The sequence below is a fragment of the Oncorhynchus kisutch genome, linkage group LG21 (genome assembly GCF_002021735.2).
Source record: "Oncorhynchus kisutch isolate 150728-3 linkage group LG21, Okis_V2, whole genome shotgun sequence".
Taxonomy (NCBI): Eukaryota; Metazoa; Chordata; class Actinopteri; order Salmoniformes; family Salmonidae; genus Oncorhynchus; species Oncorhynchus kisutch.
Window position 1 is genome coordinate 20,111,150 of NC_034194.2, and position 27,704 is coordinate 20,138,853.

At 41.1% G+C, this 27,704-nt stretch overlaps 1 protein-coding gene across 6 annotated transcripts; it reads right to left on the bottom strand.

The window, feature by feature from the left end:
- Nucleotides 1-2,874: 2,874 nt before the first annotated feature.
- Nucleotides 2,875-27,704, bottom strand: LOC109866401 (uncharacterized). Of its 6 annotated transcripts, none has more exons than XM_031800534.1 (12): nucleotides 27,616-27,704; nucleotides 27,350-27,420; nucleotides 8,782-8,821; nucleotides 6,254-6,378; nucleotides 6,002-6,068; nucleotides 5,800-5,870; nucleotides 5,551-5,566; nucleotides 5,087-5,284; nucleotides 4,784-4,986; nucleotides 4,622-4,678; nucleotides 4,352-4,486; nucleotides 2,875-4,157 (listed from the first exon to the last, which is right to left on the bottom strand). In XM_031800534.1, exons 2-12 carry the CDS (start codon nucleotides 27,359-27,361, stop codon nucleotides 4,149-4,151), a joined length of 933 nt encoding a protein of 310 aa, XP_031656394.1. In that variant the 5' UTR covers nucleotides 27,362-27,420; nucleotides 27,616-27,704; the 3' UTR covers nucleotides 2,875-4,148. The 6 variants fall into 6 exon arrangements, with proteins under 6 accessions (XP_031656394.1, XP_020310660.1, XP_020310659.1 ...); XM_020455071.2 differs by lacking the exons at nucleotides 27,350-27,420; nucleotides 27,616-27,704 and adding exons at nucleotides 8,933-9,003; nucleotides 9,199-9,300 and having other exon boundaries at nucleotides 5,551-5,563; XM_020455070.2 differs by lacking the exons at nucleotides 27,350-27,420; nucleotides 27,616-27,704 and adding exons at nucleotides 8,933-9,003; nucleotides 9,199-9,300.

Consider the following 27,704-nt stretch of genomic DNA (forward strand, 5'->3'; position numbering starts at 1 on the left):
TGCGTGAGAACACAAGCAAGACGCTCAAATCACAGTTTGTCCGATACAGTGTGCATTACCGCAGAACATCAAGGTGCATACTGAACTTCTAAATGCTGTCAATGTCAATGAGCCCACCAAGATAGACAAAGCAATAACAATTTGAACATTGCATTCATGAAAAGAGATTCAATGAAATAACGAACCTGCTTCTGTACCGTGTCTGTCGAAGCATCTACTTTCACTCTTGAAATATTCTCTGAACTCACTGAATTCTTATAATAAGAAAGTGAAACTAAAAGGGTCAGTATATCACGTGGATTTACATTATACTAACCCAGCAGACCCAGCAGACTTCTATAAAATAGGATAAATCCAAACTGCTTCTGATAAAACAGATTGTTTTATGTTCTTTATATATATTGTAAATTCCATGGTGACAAAAAAAATCTGCTTAAATTAGTCATTGACCTTACAATGCTATTGCCTTACATTAAGAGCAATCCTGTTGTGAGGGTTGAGCCCTGCAAGAATTTAACTGATATGTCAACATTTCTATTTTTTTAACCTAATTAATGTAATGATTCAAAGGTGTCTGATGCCCTCCATGTGCATGTGTAAACAGGTTGCTTTCATAGCTTATACTAGCTATTTGATTGTCAATTGCAAATATTTTAGAGTTTTTGTGCCCATCAACCCCCCCCCCCCACCCCCGCTTCGCGTTCCTAGGAAACTATGCAGTTTTTTGTGGGGGTTTGAACTTGAAGTGGGTCAGAGGTTTACATACACTAAGTTGACTGTGCCTTTAAACAGCTTGGAAAATTCCAGAAAATGATGTCCTGGCTTTAGAAGCTTCCGATAGGCTAATTGACATCATTTGAGTCAATTGGAGGTGTACCTGTGGATGTTTCAAGGCCTACCTTCAAACTCAGTGCATCTTTGCTTGACATCATGGGAAAATCATAAGAAATCAGCCAAGACCTCAGAAAAACAAATGTAGACCTCCACAAGTCTGGTTCATCCTTGGGAGCAATTTTCAAACGCCTGAAGATACCACGTTCATCTGTACAAACAATATTACGCAAGTATAAACACCATGGGACCAAGCAGCCATCATACCACTCAGCAAGGAGACGCATTCTGTTTCCTAGAGATGAATGTACTTTCGTGCGAAAAGTGCAAGTCAATCCCAGAACAATTGCAAAGGATCTTGTGACGATGCTGGAGGAAACAGGTACAAAAGTATCCTCTGGTCTGATGAAACAAAAATAAAAATTTTGGGCCATAATGACCATCGTTATGTTTGGAAGAAAAAGGGGAGGCCTGTAAGCCGAAGAACACCATCCCAACCGTGAAGCACGGGGGTGGCAGCATCATGTTGTGGGGTTGCTTTGCTGCAGGAGGGACTGGTGCACTTCACAAAATAGATGGCATCATGAGGTTGGAAAATTATGTGGATATATTGAAGCAACATCTCAAAACATTAGGAAGTTAAAGCTTGGTTGCAAATGGGTCTTCCAAATGGACAATGACCCCAAGCATACTTCCAAAGTTGTGGCAAAATGGCTTAAGGACAACAAAGTCAAGGTATTGGAGTGGCCATCACAAAGCCCTGACCTCAATCCCATAGAAAATTTGTGGGCAGAACTGAAAAGGTGTGTTCGAGGAAGGAGGCCTAAAAACCTGATTCAGATACACCAGCTCTGTCAGGAGGAATGGGCCAAAATTCACCCAACTTATTGTGGGAAGCTTGTGGAAGGCTACCCGAAACGTTTGACCAAGGTTAAACCATTTAAAGGCAATGCTACCAAATACTGATTGAGTGTATGTAAACTTCTGACCCACTGGGAATGTGATGAAATAAATAAAATATGAAATAAATCATTCTCTCTACTATTATTCTGACATTTCACATTCTTAAAATAAAGTGGTGATCCTAACTGACCTAAGACCCTGAATTTTTACTAGGATTAAATGTCAGAAATGGTGAAAAACTGATTTTAAATGTATTTTTCTAAGGTGTATGTAAACTTCCGACTTCAACTGTATTTGGGACACTGCTCCACTTTGTTTAGCTCGGCTGGAATTGTGACAGTCGTTAGTCCTAAGTGCTCACATGTAGAACCAGAGAGTAGTGGGTTTAAGTCTGACTAAACAACTTCAAAGACTAGCTTGTGCTTAACCCCCTTAATGGCACAGTCTGTGTGATTTCACCCCATTGATCAAATTAGCTCTCCTGAGTACAGCTTCAGTTGTGTGTTACTTGCCTGTAGTGGGGTATTTGGGGATGTTCTCTTTCACTCTCCTACTCACTACATGTTGCACCTGTATCAAACGGGCATTATTGTCTTTTATTATTCTGTTTTAGCTGCACAAACCATTTCTGGCCGAGAGTGAGCTGTAATGATGCAGACCAGTTCCTCTCTGTCAGAGCATCCCTCTCTCTCTATATATATATATAATATCCTCCACAACATGCACTTTCTTTATCCTGCCTGACACACCTTGACAAAATGCATATCAAGGTTTGACAGACGATAGTGCAGATCTAGCGCCCATGCACTATCGGCTGCCCAAACTAGAAAAATATACACAAATTAAGATGACCAATCCGTGGTCTACTTACCGCATAATACTGTCACGACGTCAACCAACACAGATAATAAACAAACTAGTCCCAATCAGGGTTGGCCGAGAGGTTCGTCAAATACCAGATCAAAAGTAATATAATCTTAATTTATGTAAACACATCTGTGTCGATATTTTCACTCTTAAAACTTCCTCCTGATTTCTTGTAAGTGGCAGTAGGCTATCACAGCCCGTTGGTTGGTCGAGGATAACATTCAACTCACAATCAGCGACCATCTCTTTGGCTCTAACAAAATAAATAGCCTCCTTTATCTATTCATTTTTATTAGTTTCTTGCACAAAAGGTCATTATTGTCACAACAATACACCATTTTCTGACAAAATAAAGGTCAAATAGCATTGTTAATATTGATTGGTTAAAGAAAAAAATAATAAGCGGCTCATATATTAGGCATAGTAATGTTTAAGGCATGTACAGTATAATATTTAAGCAATAAAGCCCAAGAGGGTGTGGTATGTGGCCAGTATACCACAGCTGATGCTGCCTTCATAACCAAGATGGAGGTGGGAATTTACCATTCACGCGCTTTGAACTAGTTTAGAAACGCTGATTGGCTAATGGCCAACGAGCTGCGTAAACCATCAACTAAAAGTACAGCTATCATGCTTGTAAACAAATTATAGTTTAAAAACATGTAACTATTAAGCTTTTATGAATTGTTTTGTTTTTTGCATTTAACTGTTGAAAATGCTGTCACAGAGGTAATTTCCTTAATAGGTGATGCCAGAGGTCAGCATGTGGGAGAAGTGGGAGATCAGGATGATGGACGAGTTTCCCACTAGTAATGACCAGTTGGAGGGCCGTTCAGGTGGATTTTTCCCAGTCATATGTGGTCAATCCCAACTTGGTCACGAACAAAGCATGAGGGCTGTTTTTATGCACAGAGCAAAGTGGAGTGCCTGGATACAGCCCTTAGCCGTGGTATATTGGCCATATTTGATTTGATTTGATTTGATTTAGCCGTGGTATATTGGCCATATACCACAAACCCTCAAGGTGCAATATTGCCATTATAAAATGGTTACCGACATAATTAGAACAGTAAACAAGTAATTCTACGTCATACCCATGGTATATTGTCTGATATACCGCAGCTTTCAACAAATCAGCATCCAGGACCTAGACTACCAGGTTTATAGGCAGTGTTCATGTGCTAGTCAGAACTAAGAAACTTGGACATTTTCGACTTGCTAACTGGTTGTATTCAACCAGTTAGCAAACTGACATTTCTGAGTTCCGACCAGCACGTGAACGTGGCACAAATGTCTCATATACAACAGTTTTCAGCTAATCTTCATCCAGGAGCCAAACTACCCAGTTTATACTATTGCATATATTGTTTTATCACAGGTATAACCATCTCAGTCATTATCAATGTATAAATTGTATTTTAAGCACACATTTCTTGTTTTTGTTTGATGCTGTATCCGCGGCCTACACATAAAGTAAATATACAGGAACACGGCTTGGAAAGAGCATATACCACGACATGTTATAGTGATGATTGAGATTCATGTGTCTATTCCCCCTAAAATGTAAAAAAAAAATCATCAGAAAATGTACTTCCTGCAATTGATTACAGTCATAGTCATTGGATGCATTACAAAAGGATCACACAATTTATGTGGTGCTCAGTGAAACATGGAAAGTATCAGAATCAATCAGCATTTATGCAATGTCAGTATTTATGCAATACTGTTCATACACTTCTTTATCTTATACCTTTTCAATTGTATGATGGGCCCCTGTCCTCTCATCTTGGATAAGGGGAGTGTTCTGGCCCTCTGTAGGACATAATCTTGAGTGTAGAAAACAGCAACAGTAGTTGTTGAGGAAAATGTCCCAAAGGCCTGTCTCCTGAGAAGAGAATAACATACTGCATCTCAACTTCATTTGGAAAGAAATAGATATCTGTTTAGAGTAACAATATCATCTTCATATTACTAATAAACATACAAGTGTAGAGTGAATGTAGAATATAGAATAAACTACCATTGGCTGTACAGTTTGCCACTCCTGAGCCCTATTGGCTCCTGCTTTCTTTTTAGTCTGAAAAAATATATATACTGTATTAGTTTCTCTGGTACATTATATACATAGTGACACAGTATTGAATTAAAACACTTACAATAGTGATTTTAAATCATAAAATACCTCAGGAAGTATGTCAAGCTTCTTCAAAATGTCTTTTAACACTGATTCATTGCGAGGACACTCCAGTAGTCCCTGGTTCTCATGGAAGAGACAGTCCACTGTGAGTATTACATCACCTCTGGTCACTAGTCTGCTACTGTTAGATACAGTGGAGTCTGGATCGAAGGTGTGATGCAGCACTACCAGGATGACAGGTTTACCAGCTGTCAAGAGAGAGGGGATAACAGCAACAATAATCACGTAAACATACCTGATTAATGAATCATTAACGTTTTGACAATGTTCTTCATGGATATTTATTACCTGGAATCTGCTCCAGTGCTGCTTCAATATCAGTCCCAGCACGAGAGACAAGAGGACAGAAAGCCAGGATGACATCACACTCCTCTAGTGATGTCACTACAGTTAAGTGTTTTTTGGCAGCGAGACGATGAATTAATTTCTCATGAGACCCCAGAGTATTCCCAATCACAACAGTGAAGAATTTGTCCATCGTCGACCCTATAGAGATACAGGAAATGTCTGAGGTAAACTAGAGAGGATGATCAGATCTTTAAGCCCTGCTCACTCTGATCAACACAGTATTCACTTCAGTGGATGAACCCTCAGCCTATTCCATGATAACCACTTTTAACATGGTTTCATGGATATTGATTACCTTGAAGGGAACATCCTGCTTGACAGTAGATGACTGTTTCAAAAGGCCCTATGACACCTATTTATTGTGCAACATATTATATTAATGTTACATTTATAACAGTACTTACTTGTTGGATAGTCCTGCTGCAACAGAAACAAAAGTTTAGTTTCCCTTTAAAAAATAATAGAAAAGACCCTGTGTTAATTGTTGGGGTTGAAATATTCATTTCAAAAGTACAACATAATTGCCATAAGCAGACTGTTATGTGTCATTCAATGTGATTTCTAATGTGATATGTTATGAGGTAACTATTAGTTATCAAATATCAACAGAATGCCTAGAAGAAAATGGACATAGCTGTAGCCTTCATGCCAACCTGTTTAAGTTGCTTTGCAATCACATAGTTCTTGAGACCTGGAGGACGTTCATCAGCATCGTTAACAGCATCTAAAAAAGAAAAGAAAAATACAGCAGTGAGTGAGCACTGAAGGACAATGACAAGGAAACGCAGAATTTAACAGGGATTGGATGACAATGCATAGTCTGAATAAAGTGTCCCTATAAAACCCTTTAGATACCTGCAGGTGTTTGTGCTGCAGATGGGCATGGCTGGTTGGTCATCTCTGGAGCAGTAGTGCTATTTTTCTAGAAAGGAGAGGTTGAGACTTGATTGGTCCAGAACATTCTACATGTTTTCCTATGTCAATGTCCAATGTGAAGGCACATTGTCAGACTTTATTACCTATGGAAAATCTGTTAATAACTCCAATAGCAAATATCTACAGCACCTCTTAGAAAATCTTAATCATTAGCTGTAGCCTGTAACCTACCTCTTCAGTTTTGCTTTCATGTTCAACATTCTTGGGGGCTGTGGGATGGTTTCCATCTGCTCTTGTAAGGTTGTTAAATTCAGTGTCGTCGTTACTAGCCTCATCAGTAGCCTCGTTAGTCGCATCTAAAAACAATAGTTAGTAATCCGGAGTCTGTGGACCACTTGGTTTGCAAGAGAACAAGTTACAATACATCATCTGGAATGTATTATTCATTGAAGTGTCCATTGAAAAGAAATCTTACTGGTTGTAGCTTTAATGACACTGCCTAAATAAAGATTGAAAATGTATCCTCTACATGGTCACTGTACCTTCAAGTGTTGCAGCTCCTGGGGAGGGCTGACTAGTCTGACTACAAATTAGCTCGCAACAGCAAGTTAGCTAAATAGGACAAATTAGCTAGCAAGTGCAAGCTAGCTAGTTAAATTGCCAAAAAGTTTTCACGCTTTTCGACCTGTCCCCAAATTAATGTAATTGTTTCAGAGTTTGTTTTGATATTTTAACCTGCGTGTCGTGATCACATTTGGTGTGGGGGGACAAAATAAATAATGCTCGATGGCGCACGATGGAGAATGTGCGCTGCCGGTTTGGGTTCCGTAACACGGTACTTGCTGTTGCTAGCTCATTTGTCCTGGGATATAAACATTGAGTTGTTATTTCACCTGAAATGCACAAGGTCCTCTACTCCGACAATTAATCCACACATAAAACGGTCAACTGAATCGTTTCTAGTCATCTCTCCTCCTTCTATGCTTTTTCTTCTCTTTTTTTACCCCCCAATTTCGTGGTATCCAATTGTTTTTTTTAGTAGCTACTATCTTGTCTCATCGCTACAACTCCCGTACGGGCTCGGGAGAGACGAAGGTTGAAAGTCATGCGTCACAACCCAACCAAGCCGCACTGCTTCTTTAACACAGCGCCATCCAACCCGGAAGCCAGCCGCACCAATGTGTCGGAGGAAACACTGTGCACCTGGCAACCTTGGTTAGCGCGCACTGTGCCCAGCCCACCAAGGTAGTGACTGGTGTGCAATGAGACAAGGATTTCCCTACCGGCCAAACCCTCCCTAACCCGGACGACGCTAGGCCAATTGTGCGTCGCCCCACGGACCTCCCGGTCGCGGCCGGTTACGACAGAGCCTGGGCGTGAACCCAGAGTCTCTGGTGGCACAGCTGGTGCTGCAGTACAGCGCCCTTAACCACTGCGCCACCCAGGAGGCCTCTTGACTTAATATTGCGATTGGCAACTTTCATAAATTAGGTGCATTACCGCCACCGACGGTAATATATGTTAGTCACCCATGTGGGTATGAGGAGATGGCAAGTGGGTACCTGCTTCTATAAACCAATGAGGAGATGGGAGAGGCAGAACTTGCAGCGTGATCTGTGTCAGAAATAGAACTGACTTCTATTTTAGCCCTTGGCGATGCAGGCGCTCATTGGCGCGTGAGAGCAGTGTTGTGGGTGCAATAATTGAATAACATAGATTTTTAAATGTAGCCCTCTCCTGTACTCCCTGTTCACCCACGACTGCGTGGCCATGCACGCCTCCAACTCAATCATCAAGTTTGCGGACGACACTACAGTGGTAGGCTTGATTACCAACAACGACGAGACGGCCTACAGGGAGGAGGTGAGGGCCCTCTGAGTGTGGTGTCAGGAAAATAACATCACACTCAACGTCAATAAAACAAAGGAAATGAATGTGGACTTCAGGAGACAGCAGAGGGAGCACCCCCCTATCCACATCGACAGGACAATTTTTCTGTAAAAATGTAATCTTTCCTTTTTTGCTGCAGCTGACTTTCAATGAACGTTTGCAATCATATTGTGTGAAACAATGCACGGGCCTGCAGTACGGTAGAAGGGATCCAGCTTTTGTCATTTTTTGTCATTTTAGCTAACCCTAACATTAACCCAATATTCCTAACATTCTACGTTAATTCTCCTAACCTGCTACGAAAAGTAAAATTTTACATTTATTTTAAAAATATGCCCCCCTATGATGTGAAGCCTGAAGCAAATGCCTCTTCTGCCTAACATGCTGATCCCACTGCTCACATCGCGTGCGTGAGCGTTGCAAAATAAATGTACACAGACATGTTATTCAGTCCTTGCACCCACACTGCACGCGAGCGTCTGCGTGACCAAGCTAAGAAGTAGGTTATATTTGTGACGCTCAACCCGCTGCAAGTTTGGCCTCTCCCATCTCCTCATTGGTTTTTAAGCTCATATACCCACGTCCGCCACCGCTGCCACGTTAATTCTCCTAACCTGCTACTTTAGTCATTATAACCTGCTATGTAAACAAACCACCCATGCCAGTAAACCATCAGTATCACCCCATTGGCCACCCATTTTTAAATAGGATATCAAATCCATTTGTAAATTCCTGTGGGAGGCTATGTGCTGAAACAGAAAATAAACACTTTTATCAACTTCCACTGTCCTCCAAGTGTTTCTGGATTTCCTCATTGCATTAATAAGGTAAGATTGTGAAGGTGTCACATGCATAGTCCTTCAGCTTACCTTGGGGTGCATCTGCATCTGCAGGTGGCAGACAGTTTACCTTGGAAAGAGAAATACATAGGTCTACTTTAAGTGCTGGTTCGAAACATTATTCAAAGTTAACATTTATCTGGTTATTATTAATGATAGATTTTTTTGTCCTATTCTTTACCTTGTTGCTCATTTCCAATTTTAATTGACGCTGCAGAGCCTCACAAAGATCATCTGATCTTCAATGTAATTCTAAAGCAGATGCGTGAGAACACAAGCAAGACGCTCAAATTACAGTTTGTCCGATACAGTGTGCATTACCGCAGAACATCAAGGTGCATACTGAACTTCTAAATGCTGTCAATGTCAATGAGCCCACCAAGATAGACAAAGCAATAACAATTTGAACATTGCATTCATGAAAAGAGATTCAATGAAATAACGAACCTGCTTCTGTACCGTGTCTGTCGAAGCATCTACTTTCACTCTTGAAATATTCTCTGAACTCACTGAATTCTTATAATAAGAAAGTGAAACTAAAAGGGTCAGTATATCACGTGGATTTACATTATACTAACCCAGCAGACTTCTATAAAATAGGATAAATCCTAACTGCTTCTGATAAAACAGATTGTTTTATGTTCTGTATATATATTGTATATTGCTGTATACACAGCAACTCCCATGGTGACAAAAAAAATCTGCTTAATTTAGTCATTGACCTTACAATGCTATTGCCTTACATTAAGAGCAATCCTGTTGAGGGTTGAGCCCTGCAAGAATATAACTAATATGTCAACATTTCTATTTTTTTAACCTAATTTATGTAATGATTCACAGGTGTCTGATGCCCTCCATGTGCATGTGTAAACAGATTGGTTTCATAGCTTATACTAGCTATTTGATTGTCAATGCAAATAGTTTTTGTGCCCATCAACCCCCCCCCCCCCAATATCTCAATGTCACAAAATATACATAACATATACATATCAAATTCCTTAATTTCAGTTGATATAATTTAGCTTCAGTTGATGTGGTGCTCGATGAAACATGTCATTGTCAGGATAGTGTTTAGTATGTGTTCAACTGCAGTCCAAACTGTATATGTATGCAATGGAGGCTCCTCAGAGAAGGAAGGGGAGGACTATACTCCCTAGTGAATTTCATTTTTTTTAAATGGTCAGACATTTAAGTTATCCTTTTTAGAAAACGAAACTAAATATATTCACGTCTCAAGATAATTGAATAAAACACATTGTTTTGCAATGAAGGTCTACAGTAGCCTCTGCAGGGTAGCATCATGGTGTAGCCGGAGGACAGATGGCTTCCGTCCTCCTGTTGGCACATTGACTTCAATACAAAACCTAGGAGGCTCTTGGTTCTCACCCCCTTCAATAGACTTCCACAGTGATTAAGACAACTTCCGGAGGACGTGCTCCAACCTATCAGAGCTCTTGCAGCATGAACTGACATGTTGGCCACTCAATCAAAGGAGCAAAGAATGAATCTAGTACTGAAAGCATACGCTACAGCTAGCTAGCACTGTAGTGAGAGAGAGATGTCTTTCTTCACTTTCAGTTTCACTTAGCTAGCAAATTAGTCTTTGTGATTGGATTCAATCACAAAGACAGGTAAAATTGATCAGGGTGTGACATGTAGACTGTGTGTAGCGCTTATAATATGGTTTGGGTTGAATTATATATTTTTTGCCTGGTCACATACTGCTGATGTGTTGTGCATTGAATTCCACAAATTAAGAGAAAAGGTGAGTGAACTGTTTACACATGATTAGGGGTCTATTCACTCCGCCGACTCTGTTGAAAAACACTTCTTAAACGGAAGCAAATGGAACGAAACAGGGATGAACATACTGTCATGCCCTGACCTTAGAGATCCTTTTTATGTCTCTATTTTGGTTTGGTCAGGGCGTGAGTTGGGGTGGGCATTCTATGTTTTGTGTTTCTATGATTTTCTATTTCTATGTTTTGGCCGGGTACGGTTCTCAATCAGGGACAGCTGTCTATCGTTGTCTCTGATTGGGAACCAGACTTTGGTACCCTTTTTCCCACCTGTGTTTGTGGGAAGTTGTCTTTTGTTTGTTGGCACTATTGCCTTTAGCTTCACGGTTTGTCTTGTATGGTTTATTGTTTTTTGTCGGTGTCATTCGTAAATAAAGTTAAATGTACGCTCACCACACTGCACCGTGGTCCTCATCCTTCAACAACTGTGACACATACCTGCATTTGTCCAATAGAAACTCTAGTTTACAACTGCTAGATGCATGCAAGAGTGTGCAAGGTGGTGTTGAATGTGTCGCTGTCTATGTGTCACTGTCTGTCACCTCAACATTTCTCTTGATCTGTGTGCAGTTACGTTGTACACTTCCATTCAGGCTAGGTTGTAACAACCTCATGATGGGTATAGGGAAAATTTGAGTACCACGTATTAGTCTAAACTGTGAGTATTACATCCTCTCTGGTCACTAGTCTTCTACTGTCAGGTACAGTGTAGTCTGGATCGAAGGTGTGATGCAGCACTACCAGAATTTCGAGAGAGATAGGGACAGACAAGAACAATAAATAATTCGGGAAAACAGATTACAATCTACTTTGGTACAGAATTTTTGTGGTAAGGAGTGCAGTACATGTGGTTTGAAAGGAGTGGAGGTTGCAGTACATGTGGTTTGAAAGTAGTAAGTATCAGCTCCTTAAATCTAGGGCAAGCATTCATATTGATATCCTGGAATCTGCTGCAGTGCTACTTCAATATCAGTCCCAGCACGACAGACGATGGAACAGAAAGCCAGGATAACATCATTCTCTTCCTTCGTCACTTCAGTGAAACCTCTTCCTGTAGTGAGACACCCTGTAAAGTCCTCATGAGACGTCCCAGTATTCCCTGTTGTTACAGTGAAGAATTTCAGAGTAATACTTATACTGTATCATGTATTACATCCGATCACATTGTACACAAAACTATGATGTTAATGTCATCTGGTCTCTTTCCCAGAAACACAAGTGTTCTCTCACGTTGGACCTCTGGGCAACATCCTCTCCAGAATCGCTTCTTTGTGTTGTGAGTGTCGAGCACGGTATATATCAACCTCAAATATATGCCTCTGTTTTATGTAATAGGAACATTTGTTATTTACTTAATATACTGTATAACATAAACCATTTGGAAATATGGAGCAATCTAAAATGTTCACTTTCGTGCAACTACAATAATAAGCAGTAGCCCACAGTAGAATAAGTTAAATGTAAGCCTACATATTTCATTATATTTACACTGTTGCTTATTTTTCTTTTTGCTTAGATGGGGGTGGTTTTCAGTGATGTTGCAGAGCAGGATGTCGAGTAGGCAATTATTTATCACCCCGCCCTGATCTATGGATCACCCCTGGCCTGTCAATAAAATACAAATACACATCAGTGCAATACCCTCCTTCATATCTCAACCGTTTGTAGCAGGACGTTTGAAACGAAGCAGAGATACCAACCAGTCAATTGCAACATTTGGAAAAAGAGAAACATTAGGGAGGTAAAACTACAGTAGTCCATAAATGTTGCAGTAAAACTACAGTAGTCCATAAATGTTGCAGTAAAACTACAGTAGTCCATAAATGTTGCAGTAAAACTACAGTAGTCCATAAATGTTGCAGTAAAACTACAGTAGTCCATAAATGTTGCAGTAAAACTACAGTAGTCCATAAATGTTGCAGTAAAACTACAGTAGTCCATAAATGTTGCAGTAAAACTACAGAAGTCCATAAATGTTGCAGTAAAACTACAATAGTCAGTTGACATTTTAGCCAATGTGTCAGCAGGTCTTAACCAGTGGCAATTAAATACCCCTAGTCGATCTTCTGTCAGTGTCACTTGAATCCAAGCAGCGATACATTGGGTTTGGATTATTTTTTTTTATTGTAAAAAATAAAGAAAAGCGAGTAGGTGTGTCTAAACTTTTGACTGGTACTGTATGTACTGTATAACATAATTGGATAGGGTCAAAGCAAGGTGTACATTTCATGGCTTACACCAGTAAACCCACCAGTAAACTCATGTCAGATCAGTGATTACATCAAAAAAAGGAGAATGATGGGATTCATTTTGTACAAAATAATTCAAACACATGTCATATCTCATAGGATGCCTCTGTGCTCTTGCCCTACCACAGTTTGTGTTTACCAACTCAGGTACGGCAGTCCTCCACTCTCAGATGAAAGAGACATAAATTCAGTCCATTTCAATATTTATGTTGCCAGTATTACTCCACTTTGTCAGTGATTTCGTATTATTGGAAATGGCTACCTGGGATTGGTGTTTCTTTGAGCGTGTGCCAAACTGTCAGTGTGTGTATGGGATTAGCCATTATACACTGACTGGCCAAGGAACAGAGTCACTGTGTGTGAGATCATTACTTAGAGAGCAGCAGGGATCATGGTACACAGAGAACTTAGAGACCTGCAGGACTGGTTCGAAGTCTAGGCAATGCCAGGCTGGAGTCTGGCCAGTGTTTTTTTACTGCAGTGAAGTTCCTTGTTGGAGCCTGGGTTGAAGTGATAGTTTAGCTCTCCTTTGGCAAACTTTTTTCATATGGAACTAAACTTTAAAAACACCTGCTCTTTCCATGACATAGACTCACTAGGTGAATCCAGGTGACAGCTATGATCCCTTATTGACATCACTTGTTAAACTACTTCAATCAGTGTAGATGAATGGGAGGAAACAGGTTAAAGAAGGATTTTTAATCTTTGATACATGGATTGTGTGTGTGCCATTCAGAGGGTGAATGGGCAAGACAAAAGATTTAGAGCTGAAATACACTACATTACCAAAGGTATGTGGACACCTGCTTGTCAAACATCTCATTCCAAATCATGGACATTAATATGGAGTTGGTCCCCCCTACGCTGCAATAACAGCCTCCACACTTCTAGGAAGGCTTCCACTAGATGTTGGAACATTGCTGCGGGAACTTGCTTCAGTTTAGCCACAATAGTATTAGTGAGGTCGGGCACTGATGTTGGGCGATTAGTCCTGGCTCGCAGTCGGTGTTCCAATTCATCCCAAAGGTGTTCGATGGGGTTGAACACCTTTGGGCCAGTCAAGTTCTCCCACACAGACCTTGACAAACCATTTCTGTATAGACTTTGCTTCGTGCACGGGGGCATTGTCACGCTGAAACAGGAAATGGCCTTCCCCAAATTGTTGCTACAAAGTTGGAATTGCAGAATCGTCTAGAATGTCATTGTTTGTTGTAGCGTTTCGCTTCACTGGAACTTAGTGCAGTAGTGAAAAAATTACCCAAATGTCATACTTGAGTAAAAGTAAAGAGACATTAATAGAAAATGACTCAAGTAAAAGTGAAAGTCACCCAGTAAAATCCTACGAGTCAGTCTAAAAGTATTTGTTTTTAAATATACTTAAGTATCAAAAGTAAATGTAATTGCTAAAATATACTTAAGTGTCTAAAGTAAAAGTTTAAATCAATTCAAATTCCTTATATTAAGCAAACCAAACGGCACCATGTTCTTATTTGTTTTATGTACAGGTAGCCAAGGGATTCGCTCCAACACTCAGACATAATTTACAAACGAAGCATGTGTTTGAGTTTGCCAGATCAGAGGCAGTATGGATGACCAGGAATGTTCTCTTGATGTGTGTGAATTAGACCATTTTCCTGTCATGCTAAGCATTCAAAATGTAACGAGTACTTTTGGCTGTCAGGGGAAATGTATAAAGTAGAAAGTACATCATTTTCTTTAGGAATGTAGTAAAGTAAATGCTGTCAAATATAAATAAAGGAAAGTACAGAAAACTACTTAAGTAGTCCTTTCAAGTATTTTTACTTAAGTACTTTACATCACTGACTAAGTGGCCTAGCCCGAACCATGAAAAACAGCCCCAGACCATTTATTTATCCTCCACCAAACTTTACAGTTGGCACTATGCATTCAGGCAGGTAGCGTTCTCCTGGCATCCGCCAAACCCAGATTCGTCTGTAGGACTACCAGATGGTGAAGCGTGACACATCACTCCAGAGAGCGCGTTTCCACTGCTCCAGAGTCCAATGGCGGTGAGCTTTACACCACTCCAGCCAACGCTTGGCATAGCCCATGGTGATCTTAGGCTTGTGTGCGACTGCTCGGCCATGGAAACCCATTTCATGACGCTCCCAGCGAACAGTTCTTGTGCTGATGTTGCTTCCAGAGGCCGTTTGGAACTCTGTAGGGAATGTTGCAACCAAGGAGAGACCATTTTTATGCGCGACACCTTTCAGCACTCGGCGGTACCGTTCTGTGAGCTTGTGTGGCTTACCACTTCGCAGCTGAGCCGTTGTTGCTCCTAGACGTATCTACTTCACAATAACAGCACGTACAGTTGACTGGTGCAGCTCTAGATGTGCAGAAATTTCACAAACTGACTTGTTGCTAAGGTGGCATCCTGTGACAGTGCCACGTTGAAAGTCACTAAGCTCCTCAGTAAGGCCATGTGCATGGCTGTGTGCTCGATGTTATACATCTGTCAACAACGGGTGTGGCTGAAATAGCCAAATCCATTAATTTGAAGGGTTGTCCAGATACTTATGGCCATGTAGTGTATGTCACTTTTTGGGCGTCCCGTGCTTATGTTTCGTTTATGCGTCTTATACTTTTGGTTTTGTAAACCAGCTTCAAACAGCTGAAAGTACAATATTTTTGGTTATGGAAAATATATTTGGTATATATGGTACATTTTAGCAACCAGGAAATGGCAGAAAGATTTCTGCATAGTGCATCAGTGATCAGGAGTGTCATAGGGTGGCTCACAATTGGCCTAGCCTCGTCCGGGTTAGGGGAGTGTTTGACCAGGGTAGGCATTCATTGTATATAAGGATTTGTTTTAACTGAATTTAACTCTTAAGGATCGGACACTTTTTTTTCAATATTCGCCTAGAAAGACATATCCAAATCTAACTGTCTGTAGCTCAGGACCTGAAGCAAAGATATGCATATTCTTGGTACCATTTTTAAAGGAAACACTTTGAAGTTTGTGGAAATGTGAAAGGAATGTTGGAGAATATAACACATTAGATCTGGTAAAGGTGCTAGATTCTGGCCATTAGATGGCAGCAGTGTATGTGCAATGTTTAAGACTGATCCAATGAACCATTGCATTTCTGTTCAAGATTTTGTATCAAGACTGCCCAAATGTGCCTAATTTGTTTAATAACTTTTCAAGCTCAAAATTGTGCACTCTCCTCAAACAATAGCATGGTATTCTTTCACTGTAATTACTACTATAAATTTGACAGTGCAGTTAGATTAACAAGAATTTCAGATATGTCTATGTCCTGGGAAATGTTCTTGTTACTTACAACCTCATGCTAATCACATTAGCCTACATTAGCTCAACCATCACATGGAGAGCCACCGATCCTGAATAAGTTTTAAATAAAGTCAAGTTAAATAAATAAAATATAAATATATATTTTTTAATAAAGTACCTTTGAACAGGGTATGGTAGTAGGTGCCAGGCGCACCGGTTTGTGTCAAGAACTGCAACGCTTCTGGATTTTTCACACTCAACAGTTTCCTGGGTGTATCAAGAATGGTGCACCAGCCAACTCGACACAACTGTGGGAAGCATTGGAGTCAACATGGGCCAGCATCCCTGTGGAACATTTTAGACACCTTGTAGAGGCCATATGCCGATGAATTGAGGCTGTTCTGAGGGCGAAAGGTGTGGGGGGAGGGGGTGCAACTCAATATTATGAAGTGTATATGTCATTAGGTAATCTACTGGCATTTAAATAAGATGTAAAATACTGATGACTGACATACTTAACAAGGAGTGGACAATCTTAGCTCCATTATTGAGTAGTCCATAATGTAATAACTGCCAATAATGTAATAGCTTTTTTTGTCCTTTTTGTCCTGTAATAACGAGTCTCCTGACCCATAGCGACAGATAAAGAGAGAGAGAGAGATACATAGAAGGTGTAGTACCTCTGACACTCTGGTCCACACGAGTTTCCTGGCCAGCATCACAGTGATAAAGATAGCCAGGTGGTAGTCCACCGTGAGGAGGGCCAAGAGGGCAGGTGGGGGGGCGTAGTGCAGTTAATGTGTGTGTTTGTAATGCAGTGTGAGTTGGCTAGGTGTCTGTAGCCAACTCCATTGCTGTCATTGTCAAGCCAAACCGTTGGCATCACCGTGAGTGACAAGGAGTTGGCAGGATGGCACAAACAGACTGGGAGTCAGGCTAAGGTCTGCAGCAGCAAGGAATGTGTGTGAGAGTGTGTGTGTGTGGAACAGCATGTTGTGGCTAGAACAGAACAGTGGAAGGTATCTCTCCTCCTCTTTGTTGCCATAACTTCTTGCCCCTCAGGGGAAATATTTCGGACCAGGTTAAGAATTTCTACTGCCCGTCAGTCACATCACTGATTTATTTGACTAACCTCTTATGTTAGAGCAGTGACTCCCAACTCCAGTCCTCCAGTACTCACAACAGCCCAACTCCAGTCCTCCAGTACTCACAACAGCCCAACTCCAGTCCTCCAGTACCCCCAACAGCACAAATTCTTGTTGCCCCGGACAAGCACACCTGACTCAACTGGTCAACTGATCATCAAGCCCTCAATGAGTTGAATCAAATGAGTTTGTCTGGTGCTTCACCAAAAATGTGTGCTGTTGGGGATACTTGAGAACTGGAGTTGGGAAACATTATCATCCAGAAGGCGAGGTCAGTACAGGTGCATGAAAGCTGGGACCGAGAGACTGAAAAACAGCTTCTATCTCAAGCCCATCCGACTATTAAATAGCCATCACTAACCGGCATTGGCTAGTGATGGAGCAGGTTACGCAACCCTGCCCCATATACATAGACTTGGAATCACTGACCACTTTAATAATGGAACACTAGTCACTTTAATAATGTTTACATACTGTTTTACTCATCTCCTGTAAACACTGTATTCTATTCTACTGTATTTTAGTCAATGCCACTCCAACATTGCTCAATCTAATATTCATATATTTCTTATATTTTCCTTTACTTTTAGATGTGTCTGTATTGTTAGATACTACTGCACTGTTGAAGCTAGGAACACAAGCATTTCGCTACACCCACAATAGCATCTGCTAAATGTGTGCATGTGACCAATAACATGTTTATTTTGTTTGATATAACAGAGTTAGTGAGAGCCACACATTGGACACAACCACAAAACAAAGCAAGGTGGCTCGCTTGTAGGACTAGGCCTGTACCTTGATTACTGAAGGAGCAGGGAAGGATGGAAATGTGCCAGCACTGCCACACTCAACTTAGTAGAGCAAATGAATCAGCCTGGTCTCATAGACGTAACATAGTAAACATTGTTGAGGAAATCTCGTTTCAAGGACCAGGCAGAGCTCATTATCCAGTTAATAAGAGTTTGTTCAAGCAATTGCAAGGGAGATCACACTCGGGATAAATCGGAGAGGAAACTCAAAGTTTGAGTCGTACACAGTCATTATATACTTCTTACACAAAGAGCTGCTTGTCTCTCCTAAATGGGTGGCAAGCTTACATGAGAGATAATGGATACTTGGCTCCACTTCCTTAAGTCTAAGAGAGGGGACTGATGAGTTCCTAAAAGCCTATTTAGCTGCAAGAAGATTTCAACCTTGAGCTAGGCCTCTGGTGCCCGAAGAGATAAGGAGCCAGCACCAAATAACTCCTTTGTGCGCCCTGAGAAAAGGAACACAAGACAGCCATGGAAAATTACCAGTTGAATAGCACTAGACAACTCAACAGTGGCTATTTTAGCATGTTTAGCATCTTTGTGGGGCAAACTCAAAACATATGTTTTAGATGCATGCCAGCAAAGCCACTACACTGCACAACACTAAACAATACATTCATTGGACTATAAAGGTAAAAAACAGTGCCCACAAACTGTTCAAGCCTACATAAAGCTGCCCCAACAGCAGTGTCCCAACAACAGTCCCAACACCTTACCACTGTTACACCTGGTTGGTGGAGTGCTGCAGATATGGATGTCATTCTGGAAGTTTCTTCCATCTCCACAGAGGAACTTTAGACCTCTGTCAGAGTGACCGTCAGGTTCTTGGTCACCTCCCTGACCAAGGCCCTTCTCCACCGATTGCTCAGTTTGGCCCTTCGGCCAGCTCTCGGGAAGAGCCTTGGTGGTTCCAAACTTCTTAATTTAATTTAAGAATTATGGTGGCCGCAAGGCACTACAGAGGGTAGTGCGTACGGGCCAGTACATACAACTGGGGCCAAGATTCCTGCCATCCAGGAACTCTATACTAGGCATGTCAGAGGAAGGAGGAAACATCCACAGGTACACCTCCATTAGACTCAAATGATGTCAGTTAGCGTATCAGAAGCTTCTAAAGCCATGAAATCGTTTTCTGGATTTTTTTTGTTGTTTAAAGGCACAGTCAGCTTAGTGTATGTAAACTTCTCACCCACTGGAATTGTGATACAGTGAATTTTAAGTGAAATAAATAAACATAGAAATAATAAACTGTTGTCACTGACAAAATAGATGTCCTAACTGACTTGCCAAAACTATCGTTTGTTAACAAGAAATTTGTGGAGTGGTTGAAAAATGAGTTTTAATGGCTCCAACCTAAGTGCATGTAAACTTCCCACTTCAACTGAATCTATTTTTTAACTTAACACCTTTTTCTTTCTTAAACTGCATTGTTGGTTAAGGGCTTGTAAGTAAGCATTTCACTGTAAGGTCTACACCGGTTGTGTTCGGGACATTGGACAAATAACATTTTATTTTATTTGATACAATTTTATTTTATTTGATCATTTGTGTCTGTGTTGGTGGGAAAGATGACAAAGCAATTCGCTGGTCCTCTATCTTCCTTTATTCTTTTTCATGGAATTTTTTTTTTCTTTTTCATATCACATTGAACAATTGATATCTGATGTGAAATACAACTGGCACTCCTCTTACAGCTGTGTAATTACCTTAGATTTTTATTGCAAAAAGTGAAAGCATATTTCTTTAATCCTTCTATAAGAAGTGTATATGCCCCAGCCTACACCAATAACACTGCAGATCCAGAGAATCTTCCTCTGGAGAAAGATAAGAAAATCATGTATTAGAAAGATGCCAAATAAGTTGAGTTTTATATCTGCACTACTTATCTAGGCTTACATCTGTATTTTAGTTTTACTTTCAGTACAAACATTTGTAGGAATCATTAACATACAGAACACATTTCTCAAAGTTAGTTATATGAAAATGGGTCAATACAGTATAATATGTTATTTAGAAATGTGTAATTTACAAAGTATTGGCATACCAGTCTGGCCCACTGATCTTTGTTCTGTAAAAAACAAACAAACACAAAAAGGACATTACATCGTCAACTCCTATTTGTTTTCCTTCTTCATTTAGCTTGGTCTGCATAATGGAACCTATGGAAGAGTCCCAAAAGTCTGAACCCCACCCACACAGATTTTCCATCCTCCACAATGAAGGTGTTGATTTTTACTTTTATATTATTGAACCCTTATGTTATATTTTTATATTATGAACCCTTATGATTGATGCTTTACCTCATGACCTTTGTCAAGACTCTTTAGAATCTTTTCAATTGCTTCTTCATTGCGAGGACACTCCAGTAGTCCCTGGTTCTCATGGTAGAGACAGTCCACTGTGAGTATTTCATCACCTCTGGTCACTAGTCTGCTACTGTTAGATACAGTGGAGTCTGGATCGAAGGTGTGATGCAGCACTACCAGGATGACAGGTTTACCAGCTGTCAAGAGAGAGGGGATAACAGTAACAATAATCACGTAAACATACCTGATTAATGAATCATTAACGTTTTGACAATGTTCTTCATGGATATTTATTACCTGGAATCTGCTCCAGTGCTGCTTCAATATCAGTCCCAGCACGAGAGACAAGAGGACAGAAAGCCAGGATGACATCACTCTCCTCTAGTGACGTCACTACAGTTAAGTGTTTTTTGGCAGCGAGACGATGAATGAATTCCTCATGAGACCCCAGAGTATTCCCAGTCACAACCGTGAAGAATTTGTCCATCGTCGACCCTATAGAGATACAGGAAATGTCTGAGGTAAACTAGAGAGGATTGTCAGATCTTTAAGCCCTGCTCACTCTGATCAACACACAAGTATTCACTTCAGTGGATGAACCCTCAGCCTATTCCATGATAACCACTTTTAACATGGTTTCATGGATATTGATTACCTTGAAGGGAACACCCTGCTTGACAGTAGATGACTGTTTCAAAAGGCCCTATGACACCTATTTATTGTGCAACATATTATATTAATGTTACATTTATAACAGTACTTACTTGTTGGATAGTCCTGCTGCAACAGAAACAAAAGTTTAGTTTCCGTTTGATAAAATATTAGAAAATACTCTGTGTTAATAATTGGTGGGAAAATATTCATTTCAAAAGTCCAACATAATTGCCATAAGCAGACTGTTATGTGTCATTCAATGTGATTTCTAATGTCGATATGTTATGAGGTAACTCTATTAGTTATCAAATATCAACAGAATGCCTAGAAGAAAATGGACTTTATGCCAACCTGTTTAGGTTGCTTTGCAATCACAGAGTTCTTGAGACCTGGAGGACGTTCGTCAGCATCGTTAACAGCATCTAAAAAAAAATAGAAAAAAACAGCAGTGAGTGAGCACTGAAGGACAATGACAAGGAAACGCAGAATTTGGAGTAGAGGACCTTGTGCATTTCAGGTAAAATAACAACTTAATGTTTATATCCCAGTTCAAATTAGCTAGCAACAGCAAGCTAGCTAAATAGGACAAATTAGCTAGCAAGTGCAAGCTAACTAGTTAAATTGCCAAAAAGGTTTAACGCTTTTCGACCTGTCCCCAAATTAATGGTTCAGAGTTTGTTTTGATATTTAAACCTGCGTGTCGTGATCACATTTGGTGTGGGGGGACAAAATACATTTATACTCGATGGCACACGATGGCAAATGTGCGCAGCTGGTTTGAGTTCCGTAACACGGTACTTGCTGTTGCTAGCTTGCTGTTGCTAGCTAATTTGTCCTGGGATATAAATATTGAGTTGTTATTTCACCTGAAATGCACAAGGTCCTCTACTCCGACAATTAATCCACACATAAAACGGTCAACTGAATCGTTTGAGTGATTACTGGGGTAGCAGTAAATGTAAAAGTTGACCAACTGAAGGGGGAAGATTCCTGGTGTTAGTGATGCTCGTCGTTCAGTGCGACGCAGACTGTAACGGTTGTCTTCCTCTTCTGAGGAGGAGTAGGAAATATCGGACCAATATGCAGCGTGGTAAGTGTTCGTCATATTTATTATACTGAACACGGGAAGCAAACGAACAAGTGAATAAAGAAAACTGAAACAGTTCCGAAAGGTGAAAAACACTGAAACGGAAAATAACCACCCACAAACAAGAGACAACGATTGACAACTTCCTCTGATTAGGAACCATACCAGGCCAAACACGTAGAATTAAACACAAGAACAAAACAGAATGCCCACCCCAACTCACTCCCTGACCAATCTAAAATAGAGACCAAAGGCACTAAGGTCAGGACGTGACACAGACAGGCCGATGAGAGTGTGAACCAAAATAGTCATTTTCAGGGATGCACCGATATTACATTTGACCGTTACCAATATCTGATATTTTCCTTGCCCAAAAAAACGATACCGATAACCGATTATTTACCATTTCTGCGGCCTTAAAAGCATTCAAGTACAGTTAAATAATAGAAGCACACACACACACTGACCAAAAAGTTATTTTGTGATTTGTGGTGCGCCCAACAGGAGGTGATGCAGTTCACTGCGTGGCCCACCTCCCCTCAGGAGCTGGCTGGCTGATGGCATCGACTCCTCTCGAGCCGAGCAATTCCAGGGAAGGTGCCCCCAGGTGCCACACTCAAAACACCTCCTTTGGTCTCCATCTACCTGGGGTCGTCGGAAGCGGATCGGCTCTCCTTCAGCCATCTCTCCACGGGTCTGCGGCCCTTTGACCCTGCCGACTGTTGGTTCGGGATATACAGAGGTGAGGCTGTCCTTTCCATCCCCTCGGACGGGTCCCCGACTCGGCCCGGCTCCCCCTCAGTGTTCTGATGCATCTCCACTCCTCCCAGGAGGCCCTCCAAGGTCTGGGGCGAGCATAGACTCACTGCCCTCTTCATGTCATGGGGTAGCGCTTGTAAGAAGCGATCCAGGGCCACTTTGTCTAAGATGGAGAGGGTGGATACATCATTTAGGAGCCATGCTCTGGTGATGCGCAGTAGGTCGCTCATATGGGCTCGGGAAGAGACGTCGGCCACGAACCTCCAGTCGTGGAACAGTTGGGTCCGATGGGCCAGGCTGCACCCGTACTGGCTGAGTATCTCCCGTTTGAGACCGTCGTAGTTAGCCACCTGTTCGTCGCTAAGGTCCCAATATCCCTTTTGGGCGTTCCCAGAGAGGAACGGGGCCAGCACACTTGCCCACTTCAGCCTTGGCCATCCGTCCCGTAGGTGCTCCTCCTTGTAGCTTCCTGATTTTCTCAACGGGGCGGACATTTTGTAGCCGCTGTTCCTCCAGCATTCGTTCCTGAACCACCTGTTGTGCTTGTTGGTCCAGGACGAACTGAGCTATCAACTCGTCCATGCTGATGATGCGTAAACGTCAACCTTTACCTGACCATGTTATCTGACTTGCCCACATTCTCCACCACTTGTGGCAGACCAGGGGGTTTGGTCAAGACATTTACACAGATCAGACACCGACAGATTTGGATTAGTTCGGTTTCAAATGTGTTTATTTAAATAACAATCGAAAAGAAAAGGTCTCCTCCAGGATACTGTCTTCTGGGCTCCGGGGTCTTGCTGTATCCTGGGGGGAACAAAAACTGAGCTCCCTCCATTATCTCTGGGGCTGAACACGACTATACGGGAGTAACCTCTCTTTCCCCTAGTCCGTTGCCCCATATGCTGCCCTTCTGGCAGCTTTATGGGACTCGTCCAGCTGGTGAGCAATCAGCCCCTTGATTACTCACCTATCCACATTCGGCCACAATTAGTTCTGGACGGAGAACCTGTCAAGACCTGTCACGTCCAGCAGAGGGAGCCATCGCCTCGTGATGTAGACTCTGTCTGTCACCATGCCTCGACAAGTCTCCCCCTGGTGGCTGACCTGCTGTACGCCACAGTGTTAATTGTAGGGCTGCCCATGGCGCTGTGGATCAGAAATGTCCTGTGCGAAGGAGGCAGGTTGAGGTTTCCAGGGTTAGAGTAGTGCAGAAGTTGTCATATGCTGACGCAGTGAAGAAAGTAGAAGAAGTATGAGTGTTCTTGAGAGGAGTGGTGTGAGTAGTAGATCTGTACCAGTACAGAGGGATAAGCCAACAAATAATACATGTTTCATTAAGATTGGATTTTTAGCATTTATATTAATGGTTATCAACTGTACTGCAGGGATGGAACATAAGTCGCAGGAAATTGAGGTTGTGGTGGCAGCAGCAGAGAAGTATTTGGGTGTGCGAGACTTGACTTCAGAAGAGTTACAGGGTGTGTTAAGTGGTGATGTCCCATCCTTTCAGGTTGTTGGCATGAGGTAGGACTAAATAGATTTAAATAGTGGAGTAGGGTGGTATTTTTTTTATTTAAAAAAAGGTTTTGTAAGTGTAGTGCTAGATGGTAAGGTATTTGTTTACTTTTTTTCAAGCAAAGTATAAGGGAGCCATACCCCAGTCTTGTATGCCTTTTATACATAACAAGATGGCTGGTGTGGTGATATTGATGGTTTGACAGCACTGGTGGTTTGTTTATATAGCCAGTTAGGATAACTAAAGTAGCAGGTTAGCAGCATGAATGTGGCAGGTTAAGATCATTAACGTTGCAGGTTAGGAGAACTAACGTGGCAGGTTAGGATAATTAATGTAGCAGGTAGGAGAATGAGGTTAAGGTTAGGAAAAGGGTTCGGGTTAAGGCTACTACAAGCTCCACTCTGTTGATCTATGTGCACGTGCATGTGGGTGGAGTGGGATTCTTGGAGTAGTGGACACCTTTTACTAACATGGGGCAGCAGCGTAGCCTAGTGGTTAGAGTGTTGGACTAATAACTGAAAGGTTGCAAGTTCAAATCCCTGAGCTGACAAGGTCAAAATCTGTTGTTCTCCCCCTGAACAAGGCAGTTAACCCACTGTTCTGAGGCTGTCATTGAAAATAAAAAAACATGTTTATAACTGACTTGCCTAGTAAAATAAATAAAACATGATATGCTCACCGGTCCCATTCACATGGGGGCGACAGCAACATTTTGTATTTTTCTTTTAATTTTATGAAAATAAGGAAGAGTCACCTTCCTTTGCTAGTAACTAGCTGGCAGCCTGGCTAAAAACATAGCAAGTTAGTTAGCCTTTTTAGCTTCCCACGTCTTAATCAGATTTAGCCAGTGTAACATAAAACATCACAGTTTGATATGCTGCAAGTGTATTCATTTCCATATCAGCTAAAAATAGGACGTTATGTTTTGGTCACAAAGAAGAAAATCACATGGCTAGCTAGTTGGCTACTGCAGGTTCTATCATTTTACAATAGCCTGTAATCACTAGTTATTACTTCTAAACAAAATGCCTTTTTGGGTGGATTATTGGGTTTTCTTGTATTCTTCTCATTTTGTGAGGTTCTATGTTATGCACTATAGCCCGTTACCATATCATATGTGATTGAATATTATTTGCTGTTGGCTTGTGTGTGTGTATGTGTTATGCAACATAGCTGACTTGAGACATTGTTAACAGTTTCAGGGCCATGGGCCTTTCTCGTGATGGAAAAATACAGAATAACATAAAACAGGGACGGTGCAATGAGTTGCGGGGGACACATACAGAACGTAGTGTAAGAAACAAACTGTCTTTTGTTAGATAACAGGAGCCAGGTGTGTGATAACTGTATCGAGTGTATGAGCGCATAGATATTCTACACAACTACAACGACTGAACGCTGAAGCGCCTAGGGGGCTGGGACCAGCTCGTGCGCCAACAATCAACGCCCAGTCTCTACTCTGAAAGGTCAGCTCGGAAGCAGGAACTACTTCTGTCAGAGTATTAAAGAAGATACCATTAGTGTGTTGGCTAGTTCTCTGTTCTACCCTGCGTGGTGTTACAGCGAACCCGTATATACGAAAATTGCATTTACCACTTATTGCTTAGCTAATAAAAAGTACATAGTATACAATCGGTGACTCAATGTCATATTTATCCTGATACCAGATTCGATTGACGCAACCCTTAACAATTTGTGGTGAAAGAAAAAGAAGAGTCTCTTTTCTTGTCTTCCCTTGCTAGCAAGTGATTAACACTGCAAGCTAGATGGCTTTTAGCTTCCCACATCTCCATGTGGAATAATCAGTTTTATAATTAAATAATATGCCCTGGTAACCTACAACATTATCCTAATTAGATATGCTGTATTCGCTCACATATCAGCTAAATATAGAATGTCATAATTTACTTTACTTTTACCTAAAGAAATGCAGGTTACCCGGTCATCCAAAATCATTCCTTCAATTCGCAAGTGGCTGAAACTATCACAGAAGAAAGCATCCAAGTGAGTGAAACAGCGCCCCTCATTCTTACTATATTTAGCCCATGTATCTGATGCTGTCTGGTCAAAAAGAGTATGACATGCCATAATATTTTTTGACCAGACAGCATCAGATACAAGCGCTACACATACATGTCCTCTGTCTCGATGACAATGGCAGATTTATCAACAGCACCTGTCTTTTAACTAAAGAAATGCGTATTGTAACCACCTAGAGCAGCGATGGGCAACTTTGAGCAGCGATGGGCAAAAAATCATGAGGGGCTGCAGTTGAGCCGTCACCAAAACATAAACAATTATTTGAGGAAATATTGAATTTGAACTTACTGCTATTATCCCATAGAAACTTATCAGTCAAAAATTAAGTTAAAAGTAGGTATGTTTAGAAGTGTCTGTTCTATATCTGAGCGATATAAGAACGCTTTGAATTACGTATATATTTTTTTTACAGTTAAATTACCCTGTGTCTGGGCTCGTCTCCATCGTGCCCTCTGCCTCGACGATGGTGGCAGTATTATCAGCGGCACCTTTCTTTTAACTAAAGAAATGCGTTAATTTATGTAATTTTTCAATCTTTCTTTTTTTGCTGCAGCTGACTTTCAATGAACGTCACGTTTGCAATCATATTGTGTGAAACAATGCACGGGCCTGCAGCACGGCTAGAAGGGATCCAGCTTTTGTCATTTTAGCTAACCCTAACATTAACCCAATATTCCTAACATTGTACGTTAATTCTCCTAACCTGCTACGAAAAGTCAAATCTGACATTTATTTTAAAAATATTTCTGGATTTCCTCATTGCATTAATAAGGTAAGATTGTGATGATGTCACATGCATAGTCCTTCATCTTACCTTGGGGTGCATCTGCATCTGCAGGTAGCAGACAGTTTACCTTGGAAAGAGAAATACATAGGTCTACTTTAAGTGCTGGTTCGAAACATTATTCAAAGTTAACATTTATCTGGTTATTATTAATGATATATATTTTTTGTCCTATTCTTTACCTTGTTGCTCATTTTCAATTTTAATTGACGCTGCAGAGCCTCACAAAGATCATCTGATCTTCAATGTAATTCTAAAGCAGATGCGTGAGAACACAAGCAAGACGCTCAAATGACAGTTTGTCCGATACAGTGTGCATTACCGCAGAACATCAAGGTGCATACTGAACTTCTAAATGCTGTCAATGTCAATGAGCCCACCAAGATAGACAAAGCAATAACAATTTGAACATTGCATTCATGAAAAGAGATTCAATGAAATAACGAACCTGCTTCTGCACCGTGTCTGTCGAAACATTTACTTTCACTCTTGAAATATTCTCTGAACTCACTGAATTCTTATAATAAGAAAGTGAAA

What these genes read in the sequence shown, in the direction of transcription:
- LOC109866401 (XM_031800534.1), bottom strand. An exon ending in TGCAGCACAAACACCTGCAG is followed by an intron (nt 5,871 to 6,001) that starts GTATCTAAAGGG and finishes TTTCTTTTTTAG; the next exon opens with ATGCTGTTAACGATGCTGAT. An exon ending in AGCACTGGAGCAGATTCCAG is followed by an intron (nt 4,987 to 5,086) that starts GTAATAAATATC and finishes CTCTCTTGACAG; the next exon opens with CTGGTAAACCTGTCATCCTG.